Source organism: Aspergillus sclerotioniger, assembly GCF_003184525.1.
Source record: "Aspergillus sclerotioniger CBS 115572 chromosome Unknown BO94scaffold_24, whole genome shotgun sequence".
Lineage (NCBI taxonomy): Eukaryota > Fungi > Ascomycota > Eurotiomycetes > Eurotiales > Aspergillaceae > Aspergillus > Aspergillus sclerotioniger.
Genome location: NW_020291014.1, coordinates 330,171 through 355,452, shown reverse-complemented (window position 1 = coordinate 355,452; position 25,282 = coordinate 330,171). Strand labels below are relative to the sequence as shown.

General features: G+C 54.0%; 8 protein-coding genes across 8 annotated transcripts; 5 read left to right on the top strand and 3 right to left on the bottom strand.

Moving 5' to 3' along the window:
• Positions 1-659: 659 nt before the first annotated feature.
• On the top strand, positions 660-2,868 carry BO94DRAFT_548735 (MFS general substrate transporter; the record flags this gene model as incomplete). The annotated part of the gene is made up of 9 exons (XM_025613415.1): positions 660-731; positions 795-905; positions 951-1,007; positions 1,092-1,303; positions 1,396-1,847; positions 1,881-2,088; positions 2,318-2,390; positions 2,448-2,617; positions 2,685-2,868. The coding sequence occupies 9 exons, from the start codon at positions 660-662 to the stop codon at positions 2,866-2,868; spliced, it is 1,539 nt and encodes a 512-aa protein (XP_025464815.1).
• Positions 2,869-3,473: 605 nt separating this feature from the next.
• BO94DRAFT_522233 (EF hand domain protein) lies at positions 3,474-6,878 on the top strand (the record flags this gene model as incomplete). The annotated part of the gene is made up of 2 exons (XM_025610174.1): positions 3,474-6,068; positions 6,534-6,878. 2 exons carry the CDS (start codon positions 3,474-3,476, stop codon positions 6,870-6,872), a joined length of 2,934 nt encoding a protein of 977 aa, XP_025464814.1. The 3' UTR covers positions 6,873-6,878.
• A 233-nt stretch (positions 6,879-7,111) lies between these two features.
• BO94DRAFT_537693 (WD40 repeat domain-containing protein) lies at positions 7,112-9,194 on the bottom strand. The gene is made up of 2 exons (XM_025612327.1): positions 8,965-9,194; positions 7,112-8,873 (listed from the first exon to the last, which is right to left on the bottom strand). The coding sequence occupies exons 1-2, from the start codon at positions 9,088-9,090 to the stop codon at positions 7,239-7,241; spliced, it is 1,761 nt and encodes a 586-aa protein (XP_025464813.1). The 5' UTR covers positions 9,091-9,194; the 3' UTR covers positions 7,112-7,238.
• Positions 9,195-9,789: 595 nt separating this feature from the next.
• On the bottom strand, positions 9,790-10,487 carry BO94DRAFT_472306 (cornichon family protein; the record flags this gene model as incomplete). The annotated part of the gene is made up of 4 exons (XM_025608420.1): positions 9,790-9,882; positions 9,945-10,011; positions 10,090-10,245; positions 10,387-10,487. 4 exons carry the CDS (start codon positions 10,485-10,487, stop codon positions 9,790-9,792), a joined length of 417 nt encoding a protein of 138 aa, XP_025464812.1.
• Positions 10,488-11,179: 692 nt separating this feature from the next.
• Positions 11,180-15,109, bottom strand: BO94DRAFT_577288 (putative ATP-dependent permease ADP1). Its single transcript, XM_025615172.1, has 3 exons — positions 13,208-15,109; positions 11,737-13,155; positions 11,180-11,665 (listed from the first exon to the last, which is right to left on the bottom strand). The coding sequence occupies exons 1-3, from the start codon at positions 14,834-14,836 to the stop codon at positions 11,429-11,431; spliced, it is 3,285 nt and encodes a 1,094-aa protein (XP_025464811.1). The 5' UTR covers positions 14,837-15,109; the 3' UTR covers positions 11,180-11,428.
• A 491-nt stretch (positions 15,110-15,600) lies between these two features.
• On the top strand, positions 15,601-19,618 carry BO94DRAFT_558804 (putative long-chain fatty acid transporter; the record flags this gene model as incomplete). The annotated part of the gene is made up of 6 exons (XM_025614027.1): positions 15,601-15,633; positions 15,740-16,188; positions 16,258-16,966; position 17,507; positions 17,607-18,397; positions 18,458-19,618. 6 exons carry the CDS (start codon positions 15,601-15,603, stop codon positions 19,616-19,618), a joined length of 3,144 nt encoding a protein of 1,047 aa, XP_025464810.1.
• Positions 19,619-20,110: 492 nt separating this feature from the next.
• BO94DRAFT_471978 (C6 transcription factor) lies at positions 20,111-24,289 on the top strand (the record flags this gene model as incomplete). The annotated part of the gene is made up of 7 exons (XM_025608408.1): positions 20,111-20,757; positions 20,848-21,330; positions 21,965-22,349; positions 22,409-22,628; positions 22,678-22,709; positions 22,758-24,167; positions 24,212-24,289. 7 exons carry the CDS (start codon positions 20,111-20,113, stop codon positions 24,287-24,289), a joined length of 3,255 nt encoding a protein of 1,084 aa, XP_025464809.1.
• Positions 24,290-24,621: 332 nt separating this feature from the next.
• BO94DRAFT_431261 (ubiquinone-binding COQ10-like protein) lies at positions 24,622-25,266 on the top strand (the record flags this gene model as incomplete). Its single annotated transcript, XM_025607480.1, has 1 exon — positions 24,622-25,266. A coding segment is annotated over one exon (645 nt), but the record flags the coding sequence as incomplete, so codon positions are not given.
• Positions 25,267-25,282: the final 16 nt, after the last annotated feature.

Below are 25,282 nucleotides of genomic sequence, written 5' to 3'. Positions count from 1 at the left end.
TGTGGCCATTATCATCTTCGCAGCCTGCAGCCTGAAGCCTGAGGGGTACCGACAGGTGACCGCTTCCATCATGAGTCAAGGCTGAGGTATACGCGCATTTACCAGGCTAAGGAGCCGCTAGCACACGACAGATAACATGGGCGGCAATGGAGCAGGATCAATCCTCAATTGATACTTCAAGTCCGATTCGCGTGGTGGCGGAGCACGGCCATGTTCGCCGGGTCTAGTCTCACCTTCTAGGCCAATGGTCCGAAGCCATCCAGGAACGTGCTGCAGGGCCATGTCCCAATGGGATGCGGAGCATCAACACCTGACGAATGCATCTCACTCGCATAGCATGGCCTTCTATCGCGGAAGTTAAATCGATACGATGTACTTGGTACTTCCCTCCCGATACACGGGTTGCCCATCCCGGGAGGAAGCAATGCAGTTGTCAGCCTCACAGCCTTGTGCGCCTGGGAACACCCCCTCCTCCCCTATATAGACAGAATGAATCGCATAAGGTGATTGCATACAATATGCCCAGAGCGTTATCGAGTGGCTTTGTTTTGGCCCCTTTTCTGTTACATGGGAATTGCAAAAATCTGTTTGCAGTACTTGAGGAACAGCAGAATTTCCTTTTCCTCCTCCTTCGGGATACCGGGTGTTCTTTTTAGAGAATGGGCCTCCCGTTCAAGATCCGATTGTTCCTGAATCCATGGGGGCAATATGAGAACTTTGAGCATCTCCCGGTAAGCATCGCCTTGACCCCCTGGGCGAGTAATGCTGGTTGGTGAGACTGACTCGCTGTCTAGCCCGCTCAACGACATGATTTCGTTATCAGTCGACTCGAAAATGCCCGCAGAAGGGAATGGTTCTGGGTGATTCTGGTTGCCGGCATAGGCTTCTTCACGGACACATACTGCGTAAGCTCATATCCCATTTTGCCCCCACCAGTACTGACTGGACAGATCTTCTCGGTTAATATGGTGACCCCGATGCTCAGTGTAGTCTATTGGGATTACCAGGTCAGCAAGTCTGCTTCATCGCTCGTGTACAATTATGAAGTAGCCCTTGGCATCGTCACCCTAGGAGGCGCGCTAGTTGGCTAGCTCATCTTTGGAATCGCCGCTGATATTTGGGGCCGCCGCAAGATGTACGGGCTGGAGCTTATCATTCTTATTTTCAGCACCCTTGGGATGTCTATGTCGTCCTCGGGCAAGAGTGACTCCATGTCCATGATTGGAGTCCTTCTGTTCTGGCGCTTCTTCATGGGTCTGGGTGTGGGAGCTGACTATCCACTTTCTGCTGTAATCTGCTCCGAGTGCGCGTCTCTGCATCCCCAGCCCTGCATTCTTTAGAGGAGATCGTGACTAATGGTTCCCTCTGAGATAGATCTGCACCAACCCGAATCAGGGGTCGGATGCTAGCAGCCGTCTTCTTCTGTCAGTCCATCGGGGAAGCAGCAGCAGCTTTGGTCGCTCTCATTGCCGTTGCTGGATTCCGTCACAGCCTACCTAATGATCCTTACCATCCGGATTGCGGAGACAGCTGCACCCGTGACCTCGACAAGATTTGGCGGCTCATTGTCGGCCTGGGAGCAGTGCCTGCCTTTATCGCACTCTGGTTCCGGTTAACCATCATTGAATCACCAAGGTATACCGTCGATGTGTTGCAAGACAGCCTGCAAGCTGTCGCCGATGTCTCTCAGTTCTATCACCAAGAGAACCTCTCACAGTCATCTAGCTCGAGCGTAGGTCAAGAGTCACATGAGCGGGTCGAGTCTATGTATATGCCCTCCCATGTCGAGGAAGGCCGCATCATCTCTCCAGCCCCGTCTCAGCGCCCACGGACGGTAGATTATGATCGTAAGTCAATTGTTCCAAACAGTCGATGGACAGATTTCAAGCGCTTTCTGCGACGTGGACACAATCTGCGCATTCTTATGGCTATTTCCCTGTGCTGGTTCTGTCTCGACTTGCCTTCCTACGGGCTAGGCCTGATGAATGCGGACGTCATCAACGTTATTTGGTCTGGCAGTCCAACTAGCACCGGTAGCACACTCAGCACCAAGCCAGTCGGAATATACAAATACCTCTTGCGGATGTCGTACAAAGCATAGTGGTCGTCTCATCCGGAGCAATCGTGGGTAGCATCATCGCAATTCTTGTCATTGACCGGATCGGCCGGCGGACCCTGCAATTCATAGGGTTTTGTTGGCTCCTGATCCTGAATTTGATCATTGGAGCGGCATTCTGCTATCTGAGTACTGACGGCAATTCTTCCGCCTTGGTTGTCCTCTACATCTTGACACAAAATTTTCTTCAACTTTGGTAAGTTGCTGCTATTCCAAGCCGAGAAAGAAGACAACTCATGTCAAGATCGCAGGACCAAACACCATGACTTACATCGTATGTTTCTACATCCTGTAATTCATATCGTAAAGTTCGTGAAACTGATGTTTGCAGATCCCTGCCGAGCTCTTTCCCACCCGATTCCGCTCCACTTGTCATGGCATTGCTGCAGCGTCGGGCAAATTGGGTTCCATAATTGCACAATGCTTCTTGGGGTACGTGAGCTTCGGACACGACGCAAACTGGGAGTATGTTTCAAACTGGCTAGGTTATGCTCTCTTGTGGTAAGTGGTCGTCTGCTGCCAGTGCCCCATCCACCTATGTCCGTTGCCGCTGACTCGAGCTTTGTAGTCTGGCATTTTTCATGCTGATGGGTCTCATCACAACGTACTGGATTCCCGACACGAGAGACTCCCAGGGGATCAACAAGTCCCTCGAGCAGATTGCAGCGGAGATGGAGCCAGACAGTGGAGAAATTCCCTTCGAGCTCCGGGACGGTGACGGTTCTAGTGAGCACGCTCATTTCGATGGCTGACTTAGTAACAAGATGATTATAAGTGTTGCCCCAAAGATTTTGCTTCTTCCCTCGATATATCTGCAGCTTGGATAGGTATCAAAGGTAACAACAATGGCCAGATGGGTAATTCGTTCACTTTATGAAAATGCTCCTACGTAATGTTTCTAGTTAGCTTTGTTGCTTGTACCCAGAATATATAATAAAACTGCTGTTTTGCTGATCAATATCGACACAGAGGCAGATATAGTAGCCATATTGTGCCACTGGAATAGTTGGTAGATGATGAAATTGAAAGTAGATGCCTCGGAGACAGAAGGAGATGAGAAGAGAGGAGCGAGAGGCGAGGAAGGAAGGAACAAAGCGGAGAGGGGGAATGGGAGGATGGGGCTGCCGAGGCGGTCATGGGCGTTTCTACGTGGACGGCGGCACTCTGCAACTGAGCAACTACCACCAACTTTCCCCAGATCCCCAACTCTCAGTCCCCAAGATTGGCCTCGTGGGATCGCGAGCTTTTGAACCCCAACAGATTTTCTAGCTTCCGAAAGCTTCCGCTCGCCACTTCCACGGCACCCTCACAAGAATGACCCCATCTGTCTAGCTGTTACATTCCGTTGTTGCGCGCCATGCCGGACACCCACCCACGGCCGGCGCTGGCACGATATCGCCCTATTCTCTACCTGCTCTCCGGCGTTGCAGCCGCCTACGCGATACTTTACATCCACAATCACATCTTATCCACATCAACGTCTCAGAACACCCTCCGCCGCCGCAAAGCCGTCCGCCACCAGCGACGAAGAGGCGAAGCTGAACCCGCCAATGCTGCCGCTGCGGACACGCCATCATCGCGAGCCATCGCACACCTGGAGCAACTCGAGCGCCAGAACGGTGTTTACGGAACATTTCGCATAGAAACTGAAGATGGAAGGCGCGTGGAGAGTGGTCTCCTCCCGTCACTGCTCGCAACGCGGGACCAACTCATGGAGGAAGTGGGTGTTCCCCAGAACCATGCGGAGCGGATGCGCGAAATGATGGAAGACACGTTCCTGGAATCATTTTTGGCGATGGACTTTCCACCCACGCATACACTGGAGGAGGGTACGCCAGAACGGGATTTTTTGACTGAGCAGCTCCAGCGGCGAGGGATTTCGCGGGCCGGAATCGAGAGGGCCCTGGTGCGGTTCAATGATGATAATAACTATGGGGAAGAGCTGAGACGACGTCGACAAAATGGTGAGAGAGTTACTTTATCTACGTCTACGTTTCCGGAAGAGTCGTCGCCGGCGCAAAACATGGACGGTGGGGAGACAGTTGTTGATGATCAAAGTGTGTTTTCGTGGAGGGATGGCAATAACGACTCGTCGCCGACGAGGGAGGGACAGAATCTACTCAATCTACTCTATCATATTGCGGAGGATCAGGCCAGACGCGACGGGTATATCCATCGGGGAGTGACGTGCAATAGCTGTGGGGCAATGCCCATCCTTGGAATTCGGTACAGATGCGCGAACTGCATCGACTATGATTTGTGTGAGACGTGTGAGGCGATGGGTGTGCATATCAAGACGCATCTGTTCTACAAGGTCCGGATTCCCGCTCCATTCCTAGGCAATCCCCGGCAGTCGCAGCCTGTCTGGTATCCTGGGAAGCCTGCCATGCTGCCGCGTAGCGTATCCCGGTCTCTGAGCAAACGCCTGATGAAGGAGACTGGCTTTGACAACACCGAATTTGAAGCACTTTGGGACCAGTTCCGATGCTTGGCCAACCATGAGTGGGATGATGATCCGAACAAGCTGCATATGGCTATTGACCGGAAAACATTTGACCGGTGTTTCGTCCCGAACACGTCTATCCGCCCCCCGCCGCCCAGCCTGATCTACGACCGCATGTTTGCCTTCTATGATACCAACAGCGATGGGTTGATTGGATTTGAGGAGTTCTTGAAAGGTATCGCCAGTCTCAACAATAAGAGCAACGATGAGCGGCTGCGTCGCGTGTTCCGTGGCTACGACATTGATGGCGACGGCTACATTGAGCGGAAGGACTTCTTGCGGGTATTCCGGGCCTATTATGCTCTGAGTCGAGAGCTGACCCGGGACATGGTGGCCGGTATGGAAGACGACTTCCTGGAGGGCGGTGCTCGAGATGTTGTGCTGGGGAGCCAGCCGATCAGCTCGGCCTTTCCTGGCAGCATTCCCTCCGGGGAGGCGTCGAGAACCGGAGAAGGCAAGCGCATAAACCAGGACGGAGACTTGGAGATCGTGGACAATGAAAGCATTGTACGACCGGACCGCACGGATACCGCGGATCGACACTCGGTGGTGGGCGACGCGGCCGTCCGAAGCCAGTTCGGCAGTGTGCGGCCCATGTATGCGACTGCAGCTCGCCTGGAGACTCCGTCCGGCTCTGGCGTGGCGCATGCTTCAGGAAGCAATACTAGAAGGGATATCCACAGCGAGGATGCTCCTGACGATGCCTCCAACTCGTCCGGTGGCAGCGATAGGTGGCCTCCGCCGGAGGGACAAGTTCGCGACCACGACATCGTGGACGCTCTTGGGTCCTATGTGCCTTTGAACGATATAACCGACCCCGCCGATAGGGATCGTGTTGGCGCAGCGGTCTACAACAGAATGTACGCTCAGGGTCGACATAACGTGCAGGTGACACACAGTACCGGGGTCCACGAGCGCTGGCAGCGCAGGAGGTTCTACACCGACGAGGAAGACGGCGCAACTGTCCCACAGGGCTATCATAGCGACATGGACGTGGGCAGCCTGACAGAGGATGAAGATGAAGATGAAGTTGAAGACGATGAGCCCCAGCCCGAGTCTCACCCGCCGTCTCCCCGCTCTCGCTCCTCTTCCAAGGTGCGGTTCCAGGATGATCTTACCGACGACTATGACGTGCAGTCCAACCCGTCTACCTCATCCCGCAGCATCCTGGTGGGCGAGCGATGGGGTGGATTCGAGATTCCCGCGGTCGAGAGAGACGTCGGGAAAGAGATCTTATACCAAGTCACGCAGCAAGGGTTCAACGAGCTGCTCGACCTCCTGTTCAAGCCGAAGGAGGACCTGCTCATGGAGGCCTTCCACACGCGTGCCGAGCGCAAGATGTGGGCACACGAGATCGAACGGCTTGAGCAGATGGACTCCGGCACGCCAGTTGTCCAAGAGGAGCGACAGCCTGCCGACGAACCGGACGAGCCGCCCGAATCGACCATGGTCAATCCCTTGCGCGACCGGTCCCTGGACGAACTGCTCAGCCGCTCCGGATATTCCGTGCGCAGCCCGCCTCTCGAGCCCATCCTTCCACCTCCAACTCCAGATTTGGGCCTACCCGACGACGACGTCGTCTACCTCGGCGTGCCCGAGGAAGTCGAAGCCGGAGAAGAAGCCGACATCCTAGCCCCATCCCCCGACAATGACCTTATACGCCGCATAATATTTCCCATCACCCCCTCTTCGCCTTCGTCTCACGCTTCCACCTTTGAGGAAGACGACGTATCTCTCCCTCCCTCCGTCTCCTCCTACTACGATCCCACCCTCCCCCACCATCGACCAAACGACGACGAACCCGACGACCTCCGCGAAGACCCCGAACCCATTCTCTCCAGTCCCCCCTCCTCCACTCACCTAGCCTTCTGCGACGGGGACGACCATCCGCCATCCCCCCAACTCCCGGCCGAGCTTCGTCTTGATCCCAACGGCACCACCTCCTTCCCCGCTCCAGCCTCCCCCTCGATATCTTCCCCCGAAGCCGAAGCCACGGCCCCAAAGCATTCCCCCTCCCCCATCCCACCTCTTCCTTCATCACCCACCCTCCCCAGAAGAACCAGTCCCCCGCGACCTCCTTCCAAGGCCAAACTCGCCCATCTCGCACACCTCGAAAAGATCGAGCGTGAGGCCAAGGAGCGCGGCGGCAGCGGAGCGAAGCTCAACTTCAATGAGTTCGCACAACGCATGGCGATGGATCGCGGCCGCACATTGGCATTCGTAGCTAGTTGGATTGAAATGGCGAGTTTCTAGGTTACCTAGCTTATAATATTATATGTATTATGAAAGAAGAGCCGTACCCCATCCTACAGATGGATTTGTATATTAGCTGGTTTGGGTGTGCAGCTGAATGGGTGCAATGGAACCAGAAATGATGATCTGGAAATCTTACCCTGTGTACTATTCATTCCTCACCTTGATAATGTTACACAAGCATACTTCGTACAACCTACATGATACACCCACTAAACCAACCAATCAGACCACAGTATCCCATGAACATGCATTTCAGCTACTACTGATAATATAGTCACCCAGTTTCTTATTCTTATCTATTACACTCCCACAAAAATACATCACACCATCCACCCCCAAAACCCCAATCAATCAATCACCCAATCAATCCCAATACCTAATCAACCCATCCAAACCACCCGTAACCACCTTACTAGTTTCCTGAGGATGCCAATCCAAACAAGTCGTGGCGCCGCCTTCTTTCCCACCGGCCAAGATCTTATGATACATTTTACCGGTCTTCCAGTCCCAGAAGCAGACGTAGCCGCCGCTGTCCCCGGAGGCGATGAATTGGCCGTCGGGGGAGATTTTGATGTCGATGGCGTAGCCGGCGTTGTTGTGGCCGCGGAAACTCTTCTTCCGGTTTTGGCGGAACTTATCGGTTGCGCCGTAGACGACGATTTGGTTGTCGCCGGATTGGAAGGCGACGTATTTGCCGTTCGGGTGGGGGGCGGCGCGCGTGAGCGCGAACATGTAGGGTTCGGCAATGAATTTGATGGGTACGGGGATGCCGTATTCCCAGGCGCGGAGGGACTTGTCGTCTGAGGTGGAGATGAAGCGACGGTTCTCATCGACGAAGGTGATGGTGTTGATTGCTGCCAGGTGGTGGTCGTATTCTTGGACGAGTTCGCCGGAGCGGGTGTCGAATTGGACGATCTTCTTGTCGGACATACCGGCCAGGAATTCGTGGGAGTGTTCGGCACCGGGGTTGAAACGGATGACATGGGGTGTCTTGCCGGTGGAGAAGCGGCCCAGACATTTGCCGTACTCGGTGTCCCAGAGCTTGATCTGACGGTCGTAAGAGGCCGTGAGGAAGGTTGTGCCTGTCGCATGAAAGTCGGTATCTGTGATGGCCTTGGAGTGACCGGAGAAGGTGCGGAGTAGTTCGCGCGAGTGGTAGGCGTCCCAGATCTTGGCCTTGCCGTCCGCGGCGGATGAGAGGAGGAGGTGTCCGGAGCGGGGGATGAAGCGGAGAGAGGTGATGGCTTTGGTGTGTGATTTCCAGGTGTGGATGAGTTTCTTGGGGATGAAGTTCTTGGTGCTGCCGGGCTCCTTGCGGAGGTCGATGTCCAGGTCCTGCGGGACGTGCATATACGTGCGGCCCTGGTAGTCGAATTGTTCGCTGCCATGGAATTCGGTGGTTTCGACCTTGGCCGTATCGTCTTGGTAGTCGGTCGATTCTTTGCTCATGGCGGGCATGTTGGATGGAGCCAGATCCTCTTCTTCCTCGTCCACTTCGATGTATTCCTCGTCGCTGGCGAGTTCGCGGTCCTCCAGCGCGTCCTCTTCATCGTAGGCACGTTCGTCCTGTTGATATTTCGCCCATGGGCCAAGATAGGCGCCCTCGCCTTCGACGATGCTAGGATCACCCTTCCTTTGCCGTTTCGCACGAAGCGCTGCTGAAGCCTCTTTGGATGGTCTCATCTGAATGATGTCCCGGCCACCGAAGTGAGCCGCGTTGTCAAGGTTGCCGACGAACTGACCCGGGAGACCGGGATTGCGCGTGTAGCCGAGACTCTCGAAGGTGCGGTGTTGCGCGGCGAAGGTCGCCTCACTGATGGCTGCTTCTTCGGCATATCCGGTCGGGACATTCTTGCGCTTGAGGCCGTTCGCTGGTCCGGCAGGTTTGAACGGGTTGAGGGGCCCTTGAGACGGCCGCGAAAGATCATCGTAGGTTGCGTTGTAGGTCAGGGCGGTGGATGAGGTGTTGGCGAGCATCATCTGCATGTGTGCCTGGTCCTGTAGGGCTGTTAGTTATCTCGCACATAATGACTCGGCGATGAGGCGAGATTTAGGTGGCCAGCAGCAATAATGGAATGGGGGACCAAACCTCTGTGTTCACTTCAGGCGCCGCAACAATCTTGGTCGCTGAGGGCACCGCAGGTTGAGCCTGGGTGGCAGTCTTGGTCGTATCATCATCGCTAGACTCGTAGCCAGCGCCGAGTAAAGAAGCCATGGTAGTCGCAATTACCGAAATCCAGGGGGAAAGACCGAGCTGAACTTCCCCGATACGGCGAGAAAAGAAGTCGAAGCTGAAGCTTGACGATCGGCGCGGCGAAGTTGGACACGGGAATTTTACGGGAGGCGGAAAGGCCGCCCGCGCAGCAATAATGCCGGCACACGGCCGGGCCTGGCCACTTTCTCTACAATCTTTTATCTAGTATCTACCAAGATTCAAAGAGTATCGGTATCGTACGCTCTTCATTGTCACACCGCTGAGGTATATACAACAACATTATTGAAGACATCAACAGGAATTTGGCAACATTAGAACCCAAGGGACGTAAGTAACACTAAACAAACCAGCAACTCAAGCAGCCCGCCACTGCCTCGAGGCGATCCGATTACCTCATCTATCGCCTACCAAAAACATCAAGATCTGGAGACCCCCGCGCGTTCGCTGTCATCAATGATATGCTTTCATAATCACGTCATATACAAGGTCTCGTCTACTGCATACGCCCACACGCCGGCTACAGCGTGGAGTGGCCGGGACTTGTGACGCGAGTGTGTCGGGATGCAGCAGCGAGGCAGATACTCGCAGAACCATGCTCAGTCCCATCTTCCCAGCTCAAAGAGAAGTCAAGACAACGCACCACGCGACACATCAGCCCGAGCGGCCGTTGCGCATTGCGTGCTCCGCCTGGCCGCGAAGTCAGTGAGACTCATCGCGGATCAAGGCGACGATCATGCTGTAAAGGTAGAAGAAGAACATCAGGAGGTGGAAGCCCAGCTTGATGAAGGACTCCTGCAATTTCGTGTCAGCGGGCGGTCCGTTCCGATAGCGGAGTGAGGATATTGCGGTCTAACCTTCTTGTGCACGTTCAGCTTGCGGAAAATCTCGGTCGCATCCAGCAGGTGCTGGTTCTCGTAGATCCTACAGAAAGAGGTGTCCGATTAGCTGGGATGCCCAGTACAAGGCGCCGTGCGCGACAGAGCTGAGAGGGCAGCGTACTTCTTGGCATTGAACGCCAACAGAGGCAGGTTCAGGACGATGGCGACCCAGTAGCCATTGATGATAAAGAGGAAGGTCAGGAAAGCATGAACGGCAGCCTCGGGGATAATGTAGGCGTTGAGGCGGTTGCACAGGTCAATGGGGTTGATGTAGTCACTGCGGGAGCGAACCGGATTAGCTTGGTTCCATCACGATGTGCTGTCGCAACCACACGGCGAGCTCCCATGCGGCTTCCGGGAGCTTGTCCAAGCACCTGACAGAAGCAGACATGGGCAGAGAGATAGGGTCAGGTCATACCATTCCAAATCACTGTACATGATCGTAAAGAATACCTGCAGGAACAGGTTGACGGCGTTGATCAACACCGCCAACAGATAGAGCCAAGCTTCGCCAGACATGATGGGCAAGAAGGAAAAGAGATGCTCAAAAGACCCAAGAGGGCGTGCGAACGAACAAATAGGGGAGGACGGGGAGAGCGGAGAGACGGCCGTGCTCAGAGCAAAGCGATAGAATTGGAGGTAGCAAAGGAGAAGGGGCAAAAGGTGAGAAGTGAAGACGAGGGAAGTTGGAGCGATTGTGGACTCGAACCGATGGGGGAAAGCCGCGATTGGAGCTGGCAGGCGGTGAGGCTGTTCTGGGGGAAGATGACCCGCGATCTTTGGTTACTAGATAGTATGATGCACAACTTACCTACACCTACGTCGCTAGTGCTCAATTTCTCCCAATCTTCCCACAGCCACCACTCTACCAGCGGGAAAAGACCAAGTGTCCAGATGAAGTAGCTGGAACAACCTGAGGTGAGTGACAGTGGATCAGTCGCTAGTTGACGCTCGGCCGCTGTCCGGATATCAGTGGCAGCAGACCACCGCTACCAATCACCACTTCGCAAGCTCAATCACGCGAACGTGCCTGGGGAGCAAGGGTAGGACAACGGGTAGAGATACTACACGATGACGACCGTCTCTTCTGTCCTTGAGTTCAGCACCCTTGCCAGCTCTCCGTAGACGTCGATGACGTGGGGAAGGAAACACGTGCTTCTACCCGCATCGGCCGGCTTCTACAACACATCCTCACTAGTAGCAGCATCATCAGTGATTTGAGCTTTATTTACACAGGCACCATGTAATTAGCTAGCTAATATCGTCATGAATTGAAGCAAGAGCAGGGTAAAAAATGCAGATAAACAGAAAGAAACGTCTCATCAGCATGCTCATCACCAAGTTACAGTCCTAATACAAAAACAATCATAGCCCATTGACCAGCCAAAACAACCAGTGTATAATGGAACAAAATCAAGTGCCTCAGCTCGCAGATGGCCACCGACACGTATTTCAAGTTATCACCGCTTCTCAACCAGCAGGATATGCATCGCACCATAGGCAATTACAATGAATGCCCCCGAAATGATGGCCAGTCCAATGACATCCTTCCACAGAGCCAAAGTGTCAAACCCGAACGCACTGAGGATGGATGCCCCGGGTACTTCAATGTCCAGGCCGTATTTGTGATCGATCAAGGTCAGGTATGTCACCTCGTTGACGATCAAAGCCTCGAAACCGTAGTGGAAGATGGAAAGCTAAGAGAGATAGTCAGCATTTGATGCTTGAGTCTAATTTGGCAAGGAATAAAGGGCTCGTCAGAACTTACAGTTTGCAACCACAGGGCAGATTTGGGAATAGCATCGTGGTTGAGTAAGAGACCAGCGAAGAGCAGACTGAACAACATCACCAGGCTCCCGATTAAGTTGGCCACGCCCCCGTCCCGGAAGATAATGCCGATGAACAAGCAAATGTTGGCTGCGGCCAGGTTAAAGAGAACGAGTACCAAGATGAATCGGAAGAACTCGCCCCAAGCGGGGATCAGGCCGGTCATGGGATACACAATGATACCCATGATGATCGGAGGGAGGAGCCGGAGGGGCACGATGTCAAACACCACCTTGGCCGCAAAGTAGGTAATCGGGTGATAGTAGCCGTTGGCCCGCTCACGCACAAAAAGGAGTCGTTCCCCGGAAAATACCGTCAGACTGGTAAGCGTGCTAAACCCGAACAACGCGAGGATGAAGAAGAAGAGACCCAAGCGATTCTGGAAACCCTTAATGTCATCGGTCAGACCGTAGAAGAGGTAACCGCACAGGACAGCAAGAAGGATAGAGATGGCATAATGCGTGAGCATTAGCATCGGGTTTCGATACAGATTACGCCAAGTTCGCTGCGACAGGATAACGAATTGTCGCAGGAGGCCAATACGAGCGTAACTCTTGCCAGTTCCAGTAGGAGCAGACATCAACTCCGGGTTAGCGAATCCATTAGCTGCACGTGCATTCTGAATGGCTGCCACGATCTCATCATGGACGGAACGCGCGATATCCGATCCTGCGTAGTTCGCGACCAGGATGTCAAGATCCGTCTGGCCGGGGGCGATTGGGGGTAATTGATCCGGGTCATCAACAATCTGAGATGGAGCACTGCCTGGCTGACGAGAAAGACGCAGCCATTGCTGAGTATTCTCGGCAACATCGTCCAACTGCACATCTTCGTCATCTGTCTTAGGGGTGGGCGGTGCTTCCGGGTCCTTCTTGCGGGAATAGAGCTGTCTGTCCTGTTTCTGCTTGAGAGAAACACGCCGTTTACTCTTCGGGCGTCGGTTTGCGTCGAAAGTGCTGCTGCTGTTGTCCTCAAAGCTAGCGTTCGATGCGCTGGCAACTGACTTAACAGCCCTCAAACTGCTCGAGGCTGTCTTTGGGGGATCTACCCGCACATCGAGCAAGGGAGACACAATCTCGTTCTGGTGGGAGCGGGTCACACTAGCGTGCATTGTGAGGTCCACGAGGTAGTCAGCAATGTTGAAGCCCGGAGGACAAGCGTAACCGGAGTTGTCGAAATATTGTTGACATGTGGAAAATGGGCCAGAATAAACGGTCTTTCCTTGAGCCAGGAGGATAAGTCGGTCGAACAGAGCAACGATGTTGGAGCGTGGTTGATGGATGGTGAAAATGACAGTGCGGTTGTAGGTTTTGGCCAATGTCACTAGGCATTCGACAACATTGAATGCGTTATACGCGTCCTATCGGATAGTGAGCATGTTTCGCTGCTAATGGGGCTAAGGGGTATCTTACCAATCCACTAGTAGGCTCGTCTAGGAAGAGGATGCTCGGGCTAGTGACCAACTCGCAAGCAATTCCAACTCGACGCTTCTCGCCACCAGAAATACCCCGGCCTTTTCCTTCCTCAGATCCAATGAGCTGGTCCTTGATGTGGTATATCCCAAGTTGCCTTTCGACCTCGAACACTCGTTGCTCCTTCGCAGCTCGGCTCATGTCTCGCGGCAACCGGAGCAGCGCACTCGTCAAGATAGTCTCGTGAACAGTTAGAGTGGGAAGCATAGTGTCTTCTTGGTCAACGAAACCAATCATCGTTCTAAAGTCATGGTCATTGATTTTCTCGCCATTGACGTAGAAATCGCCACGGACCGTACCCCGCTTGTTCTTCCGAGCGAGAATGTCTAGGAAAGTGGTCTTGCCTGCACCCGACGCACCCATGATAGCTGTGATCTGCCCAGGCTGGGAAGTACCTTGTATCCCACTGAGGATCTCTTTCCCGTTCAAGTAATACGAAACGCTGTCCCAGGATAAGGCGGCTGGTCTATGCTCCGCCAGGAGCTTGGCACCGTCGTCGTCCTCATCATCCGATAGTGGCAACTGGATGCGGCCGGCATATGACCTACGTGACAGATACCAGACCGACAGAATCACAGCAACGACAAAGAGGGCACATCCCGCGATTACGCCAGCAATGAGGGGAGTGTTGATCTGTTTGACCGGGCGAGAATACCCAGGGACATCCGTCCGATACAAACACTCGCCAGAGTCGCAATTCAACGTGATACTCTTGTCACCGAAAACGGCTTTGATCAATTCGTCCATGGCGGGTTCCTGGAATCTGCTTCCATCTTCTGGGCTGCCTCCTTCAGTGGACGACGACGTGAACGTGGCAGGGCCCACGATCGACTCTCGGAGAAAGTCACCGATATCAATAGACCCTTCCTCGCCACAAAGCATGCGCCCTGGTATACACTCGCAGTGGATGTTCTCGCACGTGTAGCGTGTTTTATTTTGGGTATGGGTGGTCTCCAAATCCCACTGACACGTATCCAAACCGCAGTAGAACGATTCTACCCTGCCCACCCAGAATTGGAAGTTGCAAGTCTGGTCTTCCGCCTCACAAGAGAACGTCACCTGCGGCTTGCGGTCCTTGAGCTGATCAAGGATCTTGCGATTGGTCACATCACACATTTGGAAGTTCTCTTTGACAGTCACGCCCTGTTTGTAGCAAACGCCTCCTTCGCCTTCTGGCATCATCGCACTGCAAGCATCATCGGTCTGGCAGACGTTACAGTTAATCCCTTCCCAGCCATCTTTGCAAGAACACTGATCGCCCTGGCGAGGGGACCTCTGGTGACCGTCGGCCAGCGACCCACACAGAGGCTGCGCGCAATCATCGCCGCCAAAACCTGGTGGACAAACACATTTTCCGGTAAATTTGTCACATGAAGCGAACTGGGCGCACTGGAAAGCGTCTAGCTGACAGTTGAAGCATGGTGGGCAACCATCTGGACGATCGTCGAGTGCGGAGAAGAGCGGAGGTAGGAGGTCGGCATCGGAGTAGTTACTCCGTGCTGCAACGGTAGAGACCGAGAGTGAGAGACCGAAAGCTAAGGATAACTGAAGCGAAGACCGCAGCCACATGCTGTGCTGTAAGTGTGGGAGTTACCCTCACACTTGGTTAAGTGGCTGGCAAGCTGGCAGGTTATCGGGCCGAGGAGAGAGCCGGTGCGGAGTAAGCAGCGACGACGATGGACGCCAAAGAATCAAGAGGAAGGATAGAACATCTGGATGGGGAGCAGAGGAACTGAAGACTCTCCTCACAGATTGAGGAAGATGCGATACCCACCAAAGTGGTTGCAGCGACGGAGATAACAGCCAAAGGACAACCAAAGGAGCGGTAAGGGTGGGTTGGGGAGCGAGAGGAGGACGAGGAGGTTGGAAGGGAAACCGGTTGAGGCGATGACGAGGGCGGAGAAGCGCCAATCCGTGGCCTGACAGCCTGGGGCACCCACCAATGATGGCCCGGCGCGACGTGGTATTGTCGGGTACCTACCGGCCTAGCTACGGAGTATATTGCTAGCACCTACAGATGGAGTGGATAATGACTAGGATGTTCCCATGGCTAGTGGTGAATGGAATGCGCTGAGGCCTCTGTGTAATGTGTATCACCTGGAGGTTGCATCTGAGACGATAATTCGCTGAATACTCTCGCCGTATCTCGGTATCTCCGTATCTCCCAATCGGGCAACCCCAGATCGAATTTCCACGTGACTCTGTGCCTGGATCGCGCCAGAGCTAAGCAATAGAGTCGAACAGTTCCTGCCCACTGTGTCATTGACATTGTAGTAAAAACGACGGTTTTCCTAGAGCACACCGAATCTTGACCGCGCAACCAATTGACAACTATGGTCCACATCAAAGAGTTCGCCGTGGAGCAAGTATGTTCGCCCACCAGCCGATCTTCCAACCCGGCAACCATGTTCTATACCCCGCATACCCCGACCGAACCTGGCTGGTAGTCTGCTAACCGCGCCATGCAACCAGTGGATGGACAGATTTGAAACTATAGCCAAGTACAATGTGGCAGAGACATGTTGTGCTTCAATCTCGGTCAACGATCTCCGGGAGCTTTCGGAGGACAAGTCCGACCCCTTGGACTTTTCGACTAAGCTCACCTATGGCGCAATTCGTGGGTCGGAACGACTCCGGGGGAACCTGGCCGAGCTATATTCGATCCAGACGCCCCTGCCACTGGAGAATGTCTTAATCACCGCCGGCGCCATTCAGGCCAACTTTCTTCTGCTGTACTCCTTAGTCGGCCCAGGAGATCATGTCATCTGCCACTATCCCACATATCAGCAGCTTTACTCGGTCCCAGCGTCGCTCGGGGCCGAGGTGAGTCTGTGGAAGTCGAAAGAGACGGATGGCTGGAAGTTGGATACCAGTGAACTGAAGAGACTTATCCGTCCCAATACAAAGCTCATCATCCTCAAGTATAGTAGCCCCTTGATGGTCTCCTAGCCAGCTTGCCCTCTAACCGAATTTGTGTGTTTGCTTCACAGTAACCCCCAGAACCCCACCGGAGCTGTGATACCTCAAGCGACATTGAACGATATCGTTGAGATTGCGCGGAAGTCGTCCATCATCATTCATGCGGATGAAGTTTATCGACCGATATTCCATTCAATCAGCCCAGAGGACGACCAGTTCCCATCATCCCTCTTATCCCTAGGCTACGAACATACGGTAGTGACGGGCTCCATGTCCAAGGCATATAGTTTGGCGGGACTCCGTGTTGGATGGATTGTATCTCGCGATCGCTCGATCATTGAGACATGCGCCAACGCCAGAGACTACACAACCATCTCTGTCGGCCACTTGGACGACGCCATTGCGGGCTACGCTTTATCTCCAGCTTGTGAGACCAACCTCGTCGAGAGAAACCTTGAACTAGCCCGACGGAACCTAGCAATCTTGGAGAAGTTTATCGAGACTCATCGGTGGGCATGTGACTGGGTCAAGCCACGAGCGGGTACGACGGCATTTGTGCGCTTTAGCAACATGGGGAATCCGGTTGATGATGTAGTATTTTGCGAGAGACTCCTGGACAAGGTTGGAGTGATGTTTGTCCCTGGAAGTTTATGTTTTGGGGAAGGCGAGGATTTCAAGGGCTATGTCCGGATCGGGTTTGTGTGCGAGACCGAGGTGCTGGAGCAAGCCATGGAGGCGCTGCGATCGTTCATGGACGAAGAATACAAGAATGTGCCGGTGGTGCAGAGGCAATAAACGTACGCGTGGACACCGACATGGCTTGGATGCCAAGTAGTTGCACATGTGAAACATAAGTCAGATCCAAGGCTTGTTATTTCCACCGGTTCGTTGCCCGGTTCACCAGCCAGTCAACTTGGCAGAACCCCGCCGTATGGTTTGCCTAATGCCCACCTAAAATCCAACGAGATACTGATCAAGGGGGTGGTTCCGCTGTGGCCATCAAATCGCCGGTGGGGACGATCCCCAGCGCATCGGGTGCATAACTTGTCATAGCTCAGCGCCTGGAAGTTTCCGCCCGCCCTAGCCGAGGCAACCTGCGTCTTATGTTGGGGGATGACGATGTACACGGAGCCTGTCAGCCTCTAGGCTGTGAATACCAGGATTCAATGCCACCTGCTCATTCTCTTTGTTCCCCCTTAAATCCCCGGCCATCCTGAATCCCCTCTCATCTCACTGCCTTTCGTCTCTCTCCTCTCTTCCGGTCCCTGCAGGCAGGCCATATCCTTTAGCCTTTTGGTCAACCTATTTAACGTAATTAAGTGTTTTGGCTAGAAGATGCCTGTAATTCCCGGTGTGTGGAGCATCCTGCCATGATTCTCTTACCTGGTGAACCCCCGTTGCTGACCAGAATACCTGTCAGATCTCCCTATCCCTCTCACCATCGCCGGCCCGGCGGTGGTAGCCACGCTCGCATATCTCAATGCGAAATTTTCTCTATCCTACGATAAGCATATGATATTGTCAATGCTCAATACTGGCAGCAATGCCAAGTCGGCCATGCGTCGTGATGAAGTCAATCACTTCTATGTGTTGGAGAAGCACGCCCGCGATCCGAAAATCAAGGACCGGCCGTTCCTTGTCTACGATGGACGCAGCTGGACGTTCCACGAGACATACGTGCTGGTGCTACAGTATGGCGTCTGGCTCAAACAAGTCCACGGAGTCAAGCCCCGGGAAGTCGTCGCCATGGACTTTATGAACTCCGCGACATTTGTTTTCGTCTGGTTCGGTCTGTGGAGCATTGGGGCCGCGCCTGCTTTTATCAATTACAACCTGACTGGAAAACCTTTGACACATTCGATACAGGCATCGACTGCACGGCTGCTACTCGTTGAGGAGGAACTTCGCCAGCATTTCTCCTCAGAACAATTGGAGATGTTTGCTGCGCCTGACTTCCGAGACGGAAAGGGCCCTGTAGAGCTAATCTTTTTCACCCCAGAGGTCGAGGCGCAGATCCTACAGATGGAGCCCACGCGAGAGGATAACACGGCTCGGGGCGGAATTCAACTACGCGACATGGCCGTGCTGATCTACACGAGTGGGACTACTGGTCTTCCCAAGCCCGCCATTCTCCCTTGGAGGAAGGTCTGGGCCAGTGGTGTACTCATGCATAACTGGCTGAATCTGACCAAAGATGACCGGTTGTTCACAGTACGTTAACGGGACTTTGTTCGCTTTTGTCTTTTCTGAAAATGCTCACATGATATATAGTGCATGCCTCTCTATCACTCATCCGCGGCCATAATAGGCGTCATATCGTGTTTATGGACAGGGGCAGCTGTGATTATTGGGCGCAAATTCTCGTCCCGGAAATTCTGGCCTGAAGCCCGGGAGGCCGATGCGACGATCGTTCAGTACGTGGGCGAGACCATGCGATATCTCCTAGCAGTGCCGCCCTCAATTGATCCCATCACAGGGGAAGATCTGGACAAGAAACATAGGGTTCGACTGGCCTTGGGAAACGGCCTGCGCCCGGACATCTGGAACCGTGTAAAGGAACGTTACAACATTCCTACGATTGCCGAGCTCTACGCTTCTACCGAAGGAACAGGCGGATTATTCAACCTCTCGTCCAACGACTTTTCCGCCGGAGCAATCGGCCGCAACGGGGCGCTTACCAGTATGATCATCGGTCGTGGTATCGCTATCGTCGAAGTCGATCAAGAATCGCAGGAACCCTGGCGGGATTCCAAGACAGGATTCTGCAAGAAGGTCCCGTGGGGCGAGCCGGGTGAACTGCTGCATGCGCTCAACCCCCAGGATCCGGGGGAAACCTTTGGCGGTTATTACCAGAACACCAAGGCCACCGAGAGCAAGATCCTTCGTGATGTGTTGCGCAAAGGCGACGTCTACTATCGATCTGGTGACCTGGTCCGGTGGGACAAGGAAGGTCGTTGGTACTTCTCCGACCGTCTTGGTGACACGTTCCGATGGAAGAGTGAGAACGTGTCGACTAGCGAGGTGGCCGAGGTCATGGGCGTGCATCCGGCTGTGCACGAAGCCAATGTCTATGGGGTCGCATTGCCAAACCATGATGGCCGTGCTGGTTGTGCGGCCATTGTTTTCCAGCAGCAGACGCGGGCTGAGGACCAGTCTGTGGTGCTTCCCCCGTCCAATGAAATTCTCAACAGTCTGGCAGCACATGTGCTAAAGAATCTTCCCCGTTTTGCTGCTCCCCAGTTCTTACGCGTCATGGCGGAGATGGAAGGGACGGGGAACAACAAGCAGCAGAAGCATGTTCTTCGAACACAGGGAGTGGATCCTTCGCTGGTGGCCGCAAACGATAGGATGTACTGGCTCCAGGGGAACCAGTATGTTCCGTTTGAGGGGAAGGATTGGAATCGACTGCAGGCTGGAAAAGCCAGGCTGTAGTTTCCAGCTGTCCTGGTTTGAAGTTGGTCTGTAATACTTGCGTACACATACATAGAGCGAATTTAAATTCTTGATGCTATGGTTTCACTTTTTTATCATCTACTTGCTACATATATATCGTCCAATGCTGATTTTAGCTTCTACCCGTTACTATATATTGCGAAGACATTGATTGAGAAACGAGATATATATCTGATGCGAATGATATCATAAACCATTAAAAGATGGTACAACCTCCTGGAGACAAGATCATAATAGATTCAAAGAAATTAGCAGCAGACCGGCTTAATCTCAACCCTGATAGTGTCGGCGAGCGCGGCCGGGTGTTCGGCGGGATGACGCGAGGCATGAAGCCTACTCGGAAACTGGCCGCTCGATCCCGGTCTCGGAAATGCCCAGCGATCCGAGGTACAAAACCCCAGCACCACCTATCTTCATCTATCTTCATTCTTCTCTCCCAATGAACCAATCGACATTCAATCACTAGTAACAATGTCCCTTTCATTCACAACCCGAGGGTCCACGCGATCTTTCCTTCGCCAGCACTCCCAGCCCAACCTCTCAACCCGGTCATTCTCAACCCGGTCATTCTCAACCCGGTCATTCTCAACCCGCCATCCTCTCCGCACTCCCACCTCCACCTCCGCATCAACCATCGCCACGTCCTTTCTCTCCCGTTTCCAATCCCTCGGTCCACAAACCCGTACCCAAACCCTCGATGCAAACCAGCTCCAATTACTATCCCTCACACTGAACCGCCCCTCCCTCTTCCCCAATTCCCCCTCCCTCTCAAACACCCCAACTTCTCTCCCCCTCGGCACGCCCCTCCCCGCAGGCTACCATCTCGTCTACTTCACTCCCGCATTCCTCGAAAATGAACTCGGCGCCGACGGCACCGACACCTCCTATAACCCTGCCTCGCCGTTCACCCGTCGCATGTGGGCCGGCGGCGAGGTCCACTGGCCTCGGGGAAAAGACGGGAAGCCGAATCCCCTCCGAGTGGGGCAGGAGGTTCAGGAGATGACGACCGTGTTGAGCGCGGAGCCGAAAATCGTGCGGAAGACTGGCGAGGAAATGATTGTTGTGGGGGTGGAGAAGGAGTTTAGGAATGAGCATGGGGTGGCGGTTTTGGATCGTAGGTGGGTATACCCCGTATTCCGTACATTATTCCGATGATGGAGGGTGTTTGGCTTCAATTATGCTGATGTATTGATGTTGATAATATCTAGGAACTGGGTCTTTCGCAAAGCCCTCACCACCCCGGCACCTAGTACTTCTTCTTCTGCCAGTCCCCCAGCAACAGAAGCGTTCAATGGCCCAGCGAGTTCATCTACCGTGACGAGTGGAAGTACGCATACGCGCACGTTGCGTCAAACAGCCGTGACTTTATTCCGATTCTCGGCGTTGACGTTTAATCCGCATAAGATTCATTATTCGACGCCGTGGGCGCGGGATGTGGAAGGTCATAAGGATATTGTTGTGCATGGGCCGTTGAATCTTATCTCGATCCTGGATTTATGGCGTGATACGCGGAAGACGGATGGGAAGGGGGAGGGATTGGTTTTTCCGGAGAAGATCTCTTACCGGGCTACGAGTCCGTTGTATGCGGAGGATGAGTATAAGATTGTGTTGGATGAGGGGGCGGGGGATGGAGTGGGAAGGGTGCAGATTGTTGCGCCGGGTGAGGTGGTTGCTATGAAGGCGGAGATCCAGTAGATAGTTCTATGACAGGGCATGTATGTACATAGTTTTGTTATGATGTGGTGGACTGTCTGGGGGCGTGAGTACAGTTTCGGGTTGAGTTGTATGGTCTCTAACTCCCTGTATTAATAACTAGATCTGGTTACACAAGTATTCATCCCCCAAGATAAACATACCCCTCATTACCAAAACTACCAGATTATAGCAAACCCATCTCCTCCCAAACATCACCCCTCACCCCAAGCTCCCTCCCACCCCCCATTCACCTTCATACTTAGGGCTCGGACTTAACCCGGAGATAACCCAGCCCTCCTTATCGCCCCAGACTATAATCTGACATCTGATTTGAGTCTGACACCAACCAACCTCAAGCTGCAACCTCAATAACCTACCTACAACCCCCCCTCCCTCCTTATCATCCCCTTCCCCATACCTATAAATACATTGTATCCCCCACCAAACGCCCCAGAAATGTCCTCACACCCCACAACCAAAGACAAAAAACGAACTAGAGTCCAACTCTCCTGCACAGCGTGTCGAGCCCGCAAGTACTACACCCATCACCCATCCCCTCATTCCATCATACCCCCCACTTCATCCATATTATTTCTATATACCTGATCTAACAGAGATTTGAAAATGTAGGTTGAAATGCGATCGCATCCATCCCTGCACGAACTGCAAGAAAAGAAATGAGGGGAGTACATGTACTTTCATTGGGCGGGGTCCGAGAGGGAAAGTCTCGAATGGCCGGACGAGTCCTACCCATGTTCAGGATCGGTTGCAGCATTTGGAGAATTTGATTTTGTCGTTTACGCAGCAGCAACAACATCAGCAGCAACAGCAGAGGGTCGGGGGTGAGCAGGTTGTGGGTGCGGGCGCGTCTGCACCGCAGCAGCAGCGGACGCCGTCGTCGACGGAAGAGGAGGGATCATCGCCTTCGGCGTCGGATCCGGCTGGACGGTTGGTGGTTGGGGAGGAGGGGACGAGGTATATTGATGGGGCGCATTGGAGTGCTATTCTTGAAGAGGTGAGTGGTTTCTTGTTCTTGGGTGGGGTAGGTGGTGGGTACGGGCTAATGGGGTGTAGATTAGCGGGGTGAGGGAGTATTTGCGGGATAATGAGGATATGGGACCCTCGGATGAGGAACAAGGGGATGAGGAGACAGTGGGTTCTTCGCCGGCGCCGACGCTGTTGTTGGGCTTGCAACGGCAGGTCAGTCGGGATGAGTTGCTGGATGGGTTGCCTCCGAGGCCGGTGGCCGATCGGTTGGTGGCCCTGTTTGTGAATAGTAAAGAGCCGACGACGGGTATGTCTGTTTTCTGTGGTTGATGAGATGGTTGTGCTGATGTGGATAGCTGTGGTGCATATGCCGACGTTTCAGAAAGAGGTACGTGGATTCGGTGGGTGAGGGGGTATATTTATTGCTGACGATGAGCAGTATACTCGGTTCTGGTCAAGGCCGAGGGATGTCTCCATCGCTTATATGGCGTTTCTGTATGCATGTCTTACGATGGCGGTTTCGATTCATCAGCGCACAGGGGAGCCGTTGCCGGTGGATCTAGGGGATCCGATGGAGGTCGCCAATAACTTCCGGCTCTTGACGGCGCAGAGTCTCGTCAGGTCGAACTATACAGTGCCTGGCCGGTACAAAGTGGAGGCCCTCTTCATCTACACGATGGCCGAGTTCTACCGGAGTGAGGATGCCCAGGTCGGAGTGTCGTTTCTGCTGGGAAACACCATCCGGCTGGCTATGCGGACAGGATACCACCGTGACCCTCGGCAGTTCCCTGATGTGTCGCCATACGAAGGCGAGATGAGGCGGCGGGTCTGGGCGATTATTCGCCAGCTGGATATCCTGATCTCGTTTCAGGTTGGACTTCCGCGCAGTGTACAGGACTGGCAGCAAGACGTGGAGCTTCCGCGCAATATTTCTGACCAGGATTTCGATGAATCGACCACAGAACTGCCGCCGTCTCGACCGGAGACCGAACTCACTCCGATGGCGTATATCCGCGGCAAGTCGCGGCTCATGGCTGTGTTTGGCAAGATCTCCGATCTGGCGTACTCGCGCGAACCGGTGACATATGATGAAACGCTTGCCTTGGATCAACAGCTCAATGAAGCGCATGAGCTCATTCCGCCGGTCTTCAAGATGCGTCCTCTCGATCAGTGCGTTGTGGATCCTCCGTACCAAATCTTAAGACGGTACACGCTGGAGCTGCTGTATCTGAAATCCCGCTGCGTGTTGCATCGGAGATACCTGACTGAAGTGCACACCAACCCGCGCTATGCCTTTTCGCGGTGGGTGTGCATGAGCGCGTCCCATGAGATTCTCCAGCACCAGGCGCGTGTATACCAGGAAACGCAGCCGGGCGGTCTTCTCTACCGGGACCGTCAATTCCCCAACTCGCTTCAGAACGCGGACTATCTGCTTGCCGCGATGATCCTTTGCCTCGAGCTGTTACAGAACCCTACCGGGGTGCAGACGGAGGGCGCCGACAAAGATGTAGCCCACTGCCGGGAGGATCTGCTCTCGACCATTGAGACCTCGCATCGGATATTTGACCAACTGCGTCAAAAATCAGCAGATGCGCAGAAAGCATACGCAGCACTGACGATCATGCTCCGGCGGGTGAAGGGGGCGACGGGCAGCGAGAAACTGGCTGGTGAGTCCGAGGAGATGTTGCGGTATACGCTGCTAACGGGTCCAGCGCAACCACCACCGTACGGAAACTGGTCAGAGAGCCCATACCCATTGGGTGAGATACCGATGGGCATCACGCCGGAGTATCACTCGCTCGACGTGATCGGGGAGATGCTCGACGCGCCAACCAATCTAGACTGGGTAAGTAAACCACCACAGACATGGATCGGGACTAACAAGCGCAGCATCTCTGGGACCAGCAGATCCGGGACGCGAACATGGGGTTATGGGATGATACCAATGTGGAAGACATGGCTATATAGACTGTATCCATACGGGGTACACCGTATTGTAGACGCAATAATCACATATCGCATCGAGCCGAGTACTCCGTACCATAGACCCGATCCGAGATAAGCTTCCTCGGAGCGGAGATCTCTCGGAAGCCGACAAAAAAGTTCCCAACATCTTCCTGCTACTTACCTTCAACCACCACCATTCACAACCTCAATTTTACCACCTCACCCCTCCACCCATAACAACAACCACCATGATGCGCCCCCCGATACCACGCCCCCTATCCACCCGCGTACACCTCCCACGCCGCCACCTCTCCACCAAACCAACACCATCAACCTTCTTCACTCACACCCATCGACCAACACCACACAACCACACCCACAACCACCCAACAACCACCCAACATCTCCTTCAAACCCAAACCCGCCCCTTCCTCTCCTCCCTCCTCCCCGGCTCCTCCTCCTCCAACAACTCCTCCAACAGCAACAAACGCCACGTCACCGCAACCCGCACCCTCCCCTACCCCCCAGCCCCATTATTCCAAATAATCTCCTCCGTGGAATCCTACTCATCCTTCCTCCCCTTCCTAACCGCCTCAACCGTGACCCACCGCGACGCGACCACCAACCTCCCCACCCGCGCATTCCTCACAGTCGGGTACGGACCGCTCAGCGAGACCTTCACGTCGAAGGTAACCTGCGACGAGAAGAACTATATCGTGGAGGCGAAGAGCGGGGCGGAGTTTGGGATCGCCACTAAGGAGGGGCAGGATGGGTTGGGGTTTCCGGGTGCGGATGAGGGGATTTTTGAGTATTTGAGTACGAGGTGGGAGTTGAATGAAGTTAAAAAAGAGGATGGAAGTGGGGATGGGACGGAGGTCAAGTTGGATATTCGGTTTGAGTTTCGGAGTCAGTTGCATGCTATGTTGATGGGGAAGGTGGAGGGGGAGATGGCCGGGGTTATGATTCAGGCTTTTGAGAGGAGGATTAGGAGTGTTTTGGGGGAGAGGTAGATGG

What these genes read in the sequence shown, in the direction of transcription:
- BO94DRAFT_537693 (XM_025612327.1), bottom strand. Translation starts at nt 9,090, where the DNA reads ATGGCTTCTTTACTCGGCGCTGGCTACGAGTCTAGCGATGATGATACG. An exon ending in CGCCTGAAGTGAACACAGAG is followed by an intron (nt 8,874 to 8,964) that starts GTTTGGTCCCCC and finishes ACAGCCCTACAG; the next exon opens with GACCAGGCACACATGCAGAT.
- BO94DRAFT_577288 (XM_025615172.1), bottom strand. Translation starts at nt 14,836, where the DNA reads ATGTGGCTGCGGTCTTCGCTTCAGTTATCCTTAGCTTTCGGTCTCTCA. An exon ending in ACGAGCCTACTAGTGGATTG is followed by an intron (nt 13,156 to 13,207) that starts GTAAGATACCCC and finishes ACTATCCGATAG; the next exon opens with GACGCGTATAACGCATTCAA. An exon ending in CTGCCCTGTGGTTGCAAACT is followed by an intron (nt 11,666 to 11,736) that starts GTAAGTTCTGAC and finishes TATCTCTCTTAG; the next exon opens with CTTTCCATCTTCCACTACGG.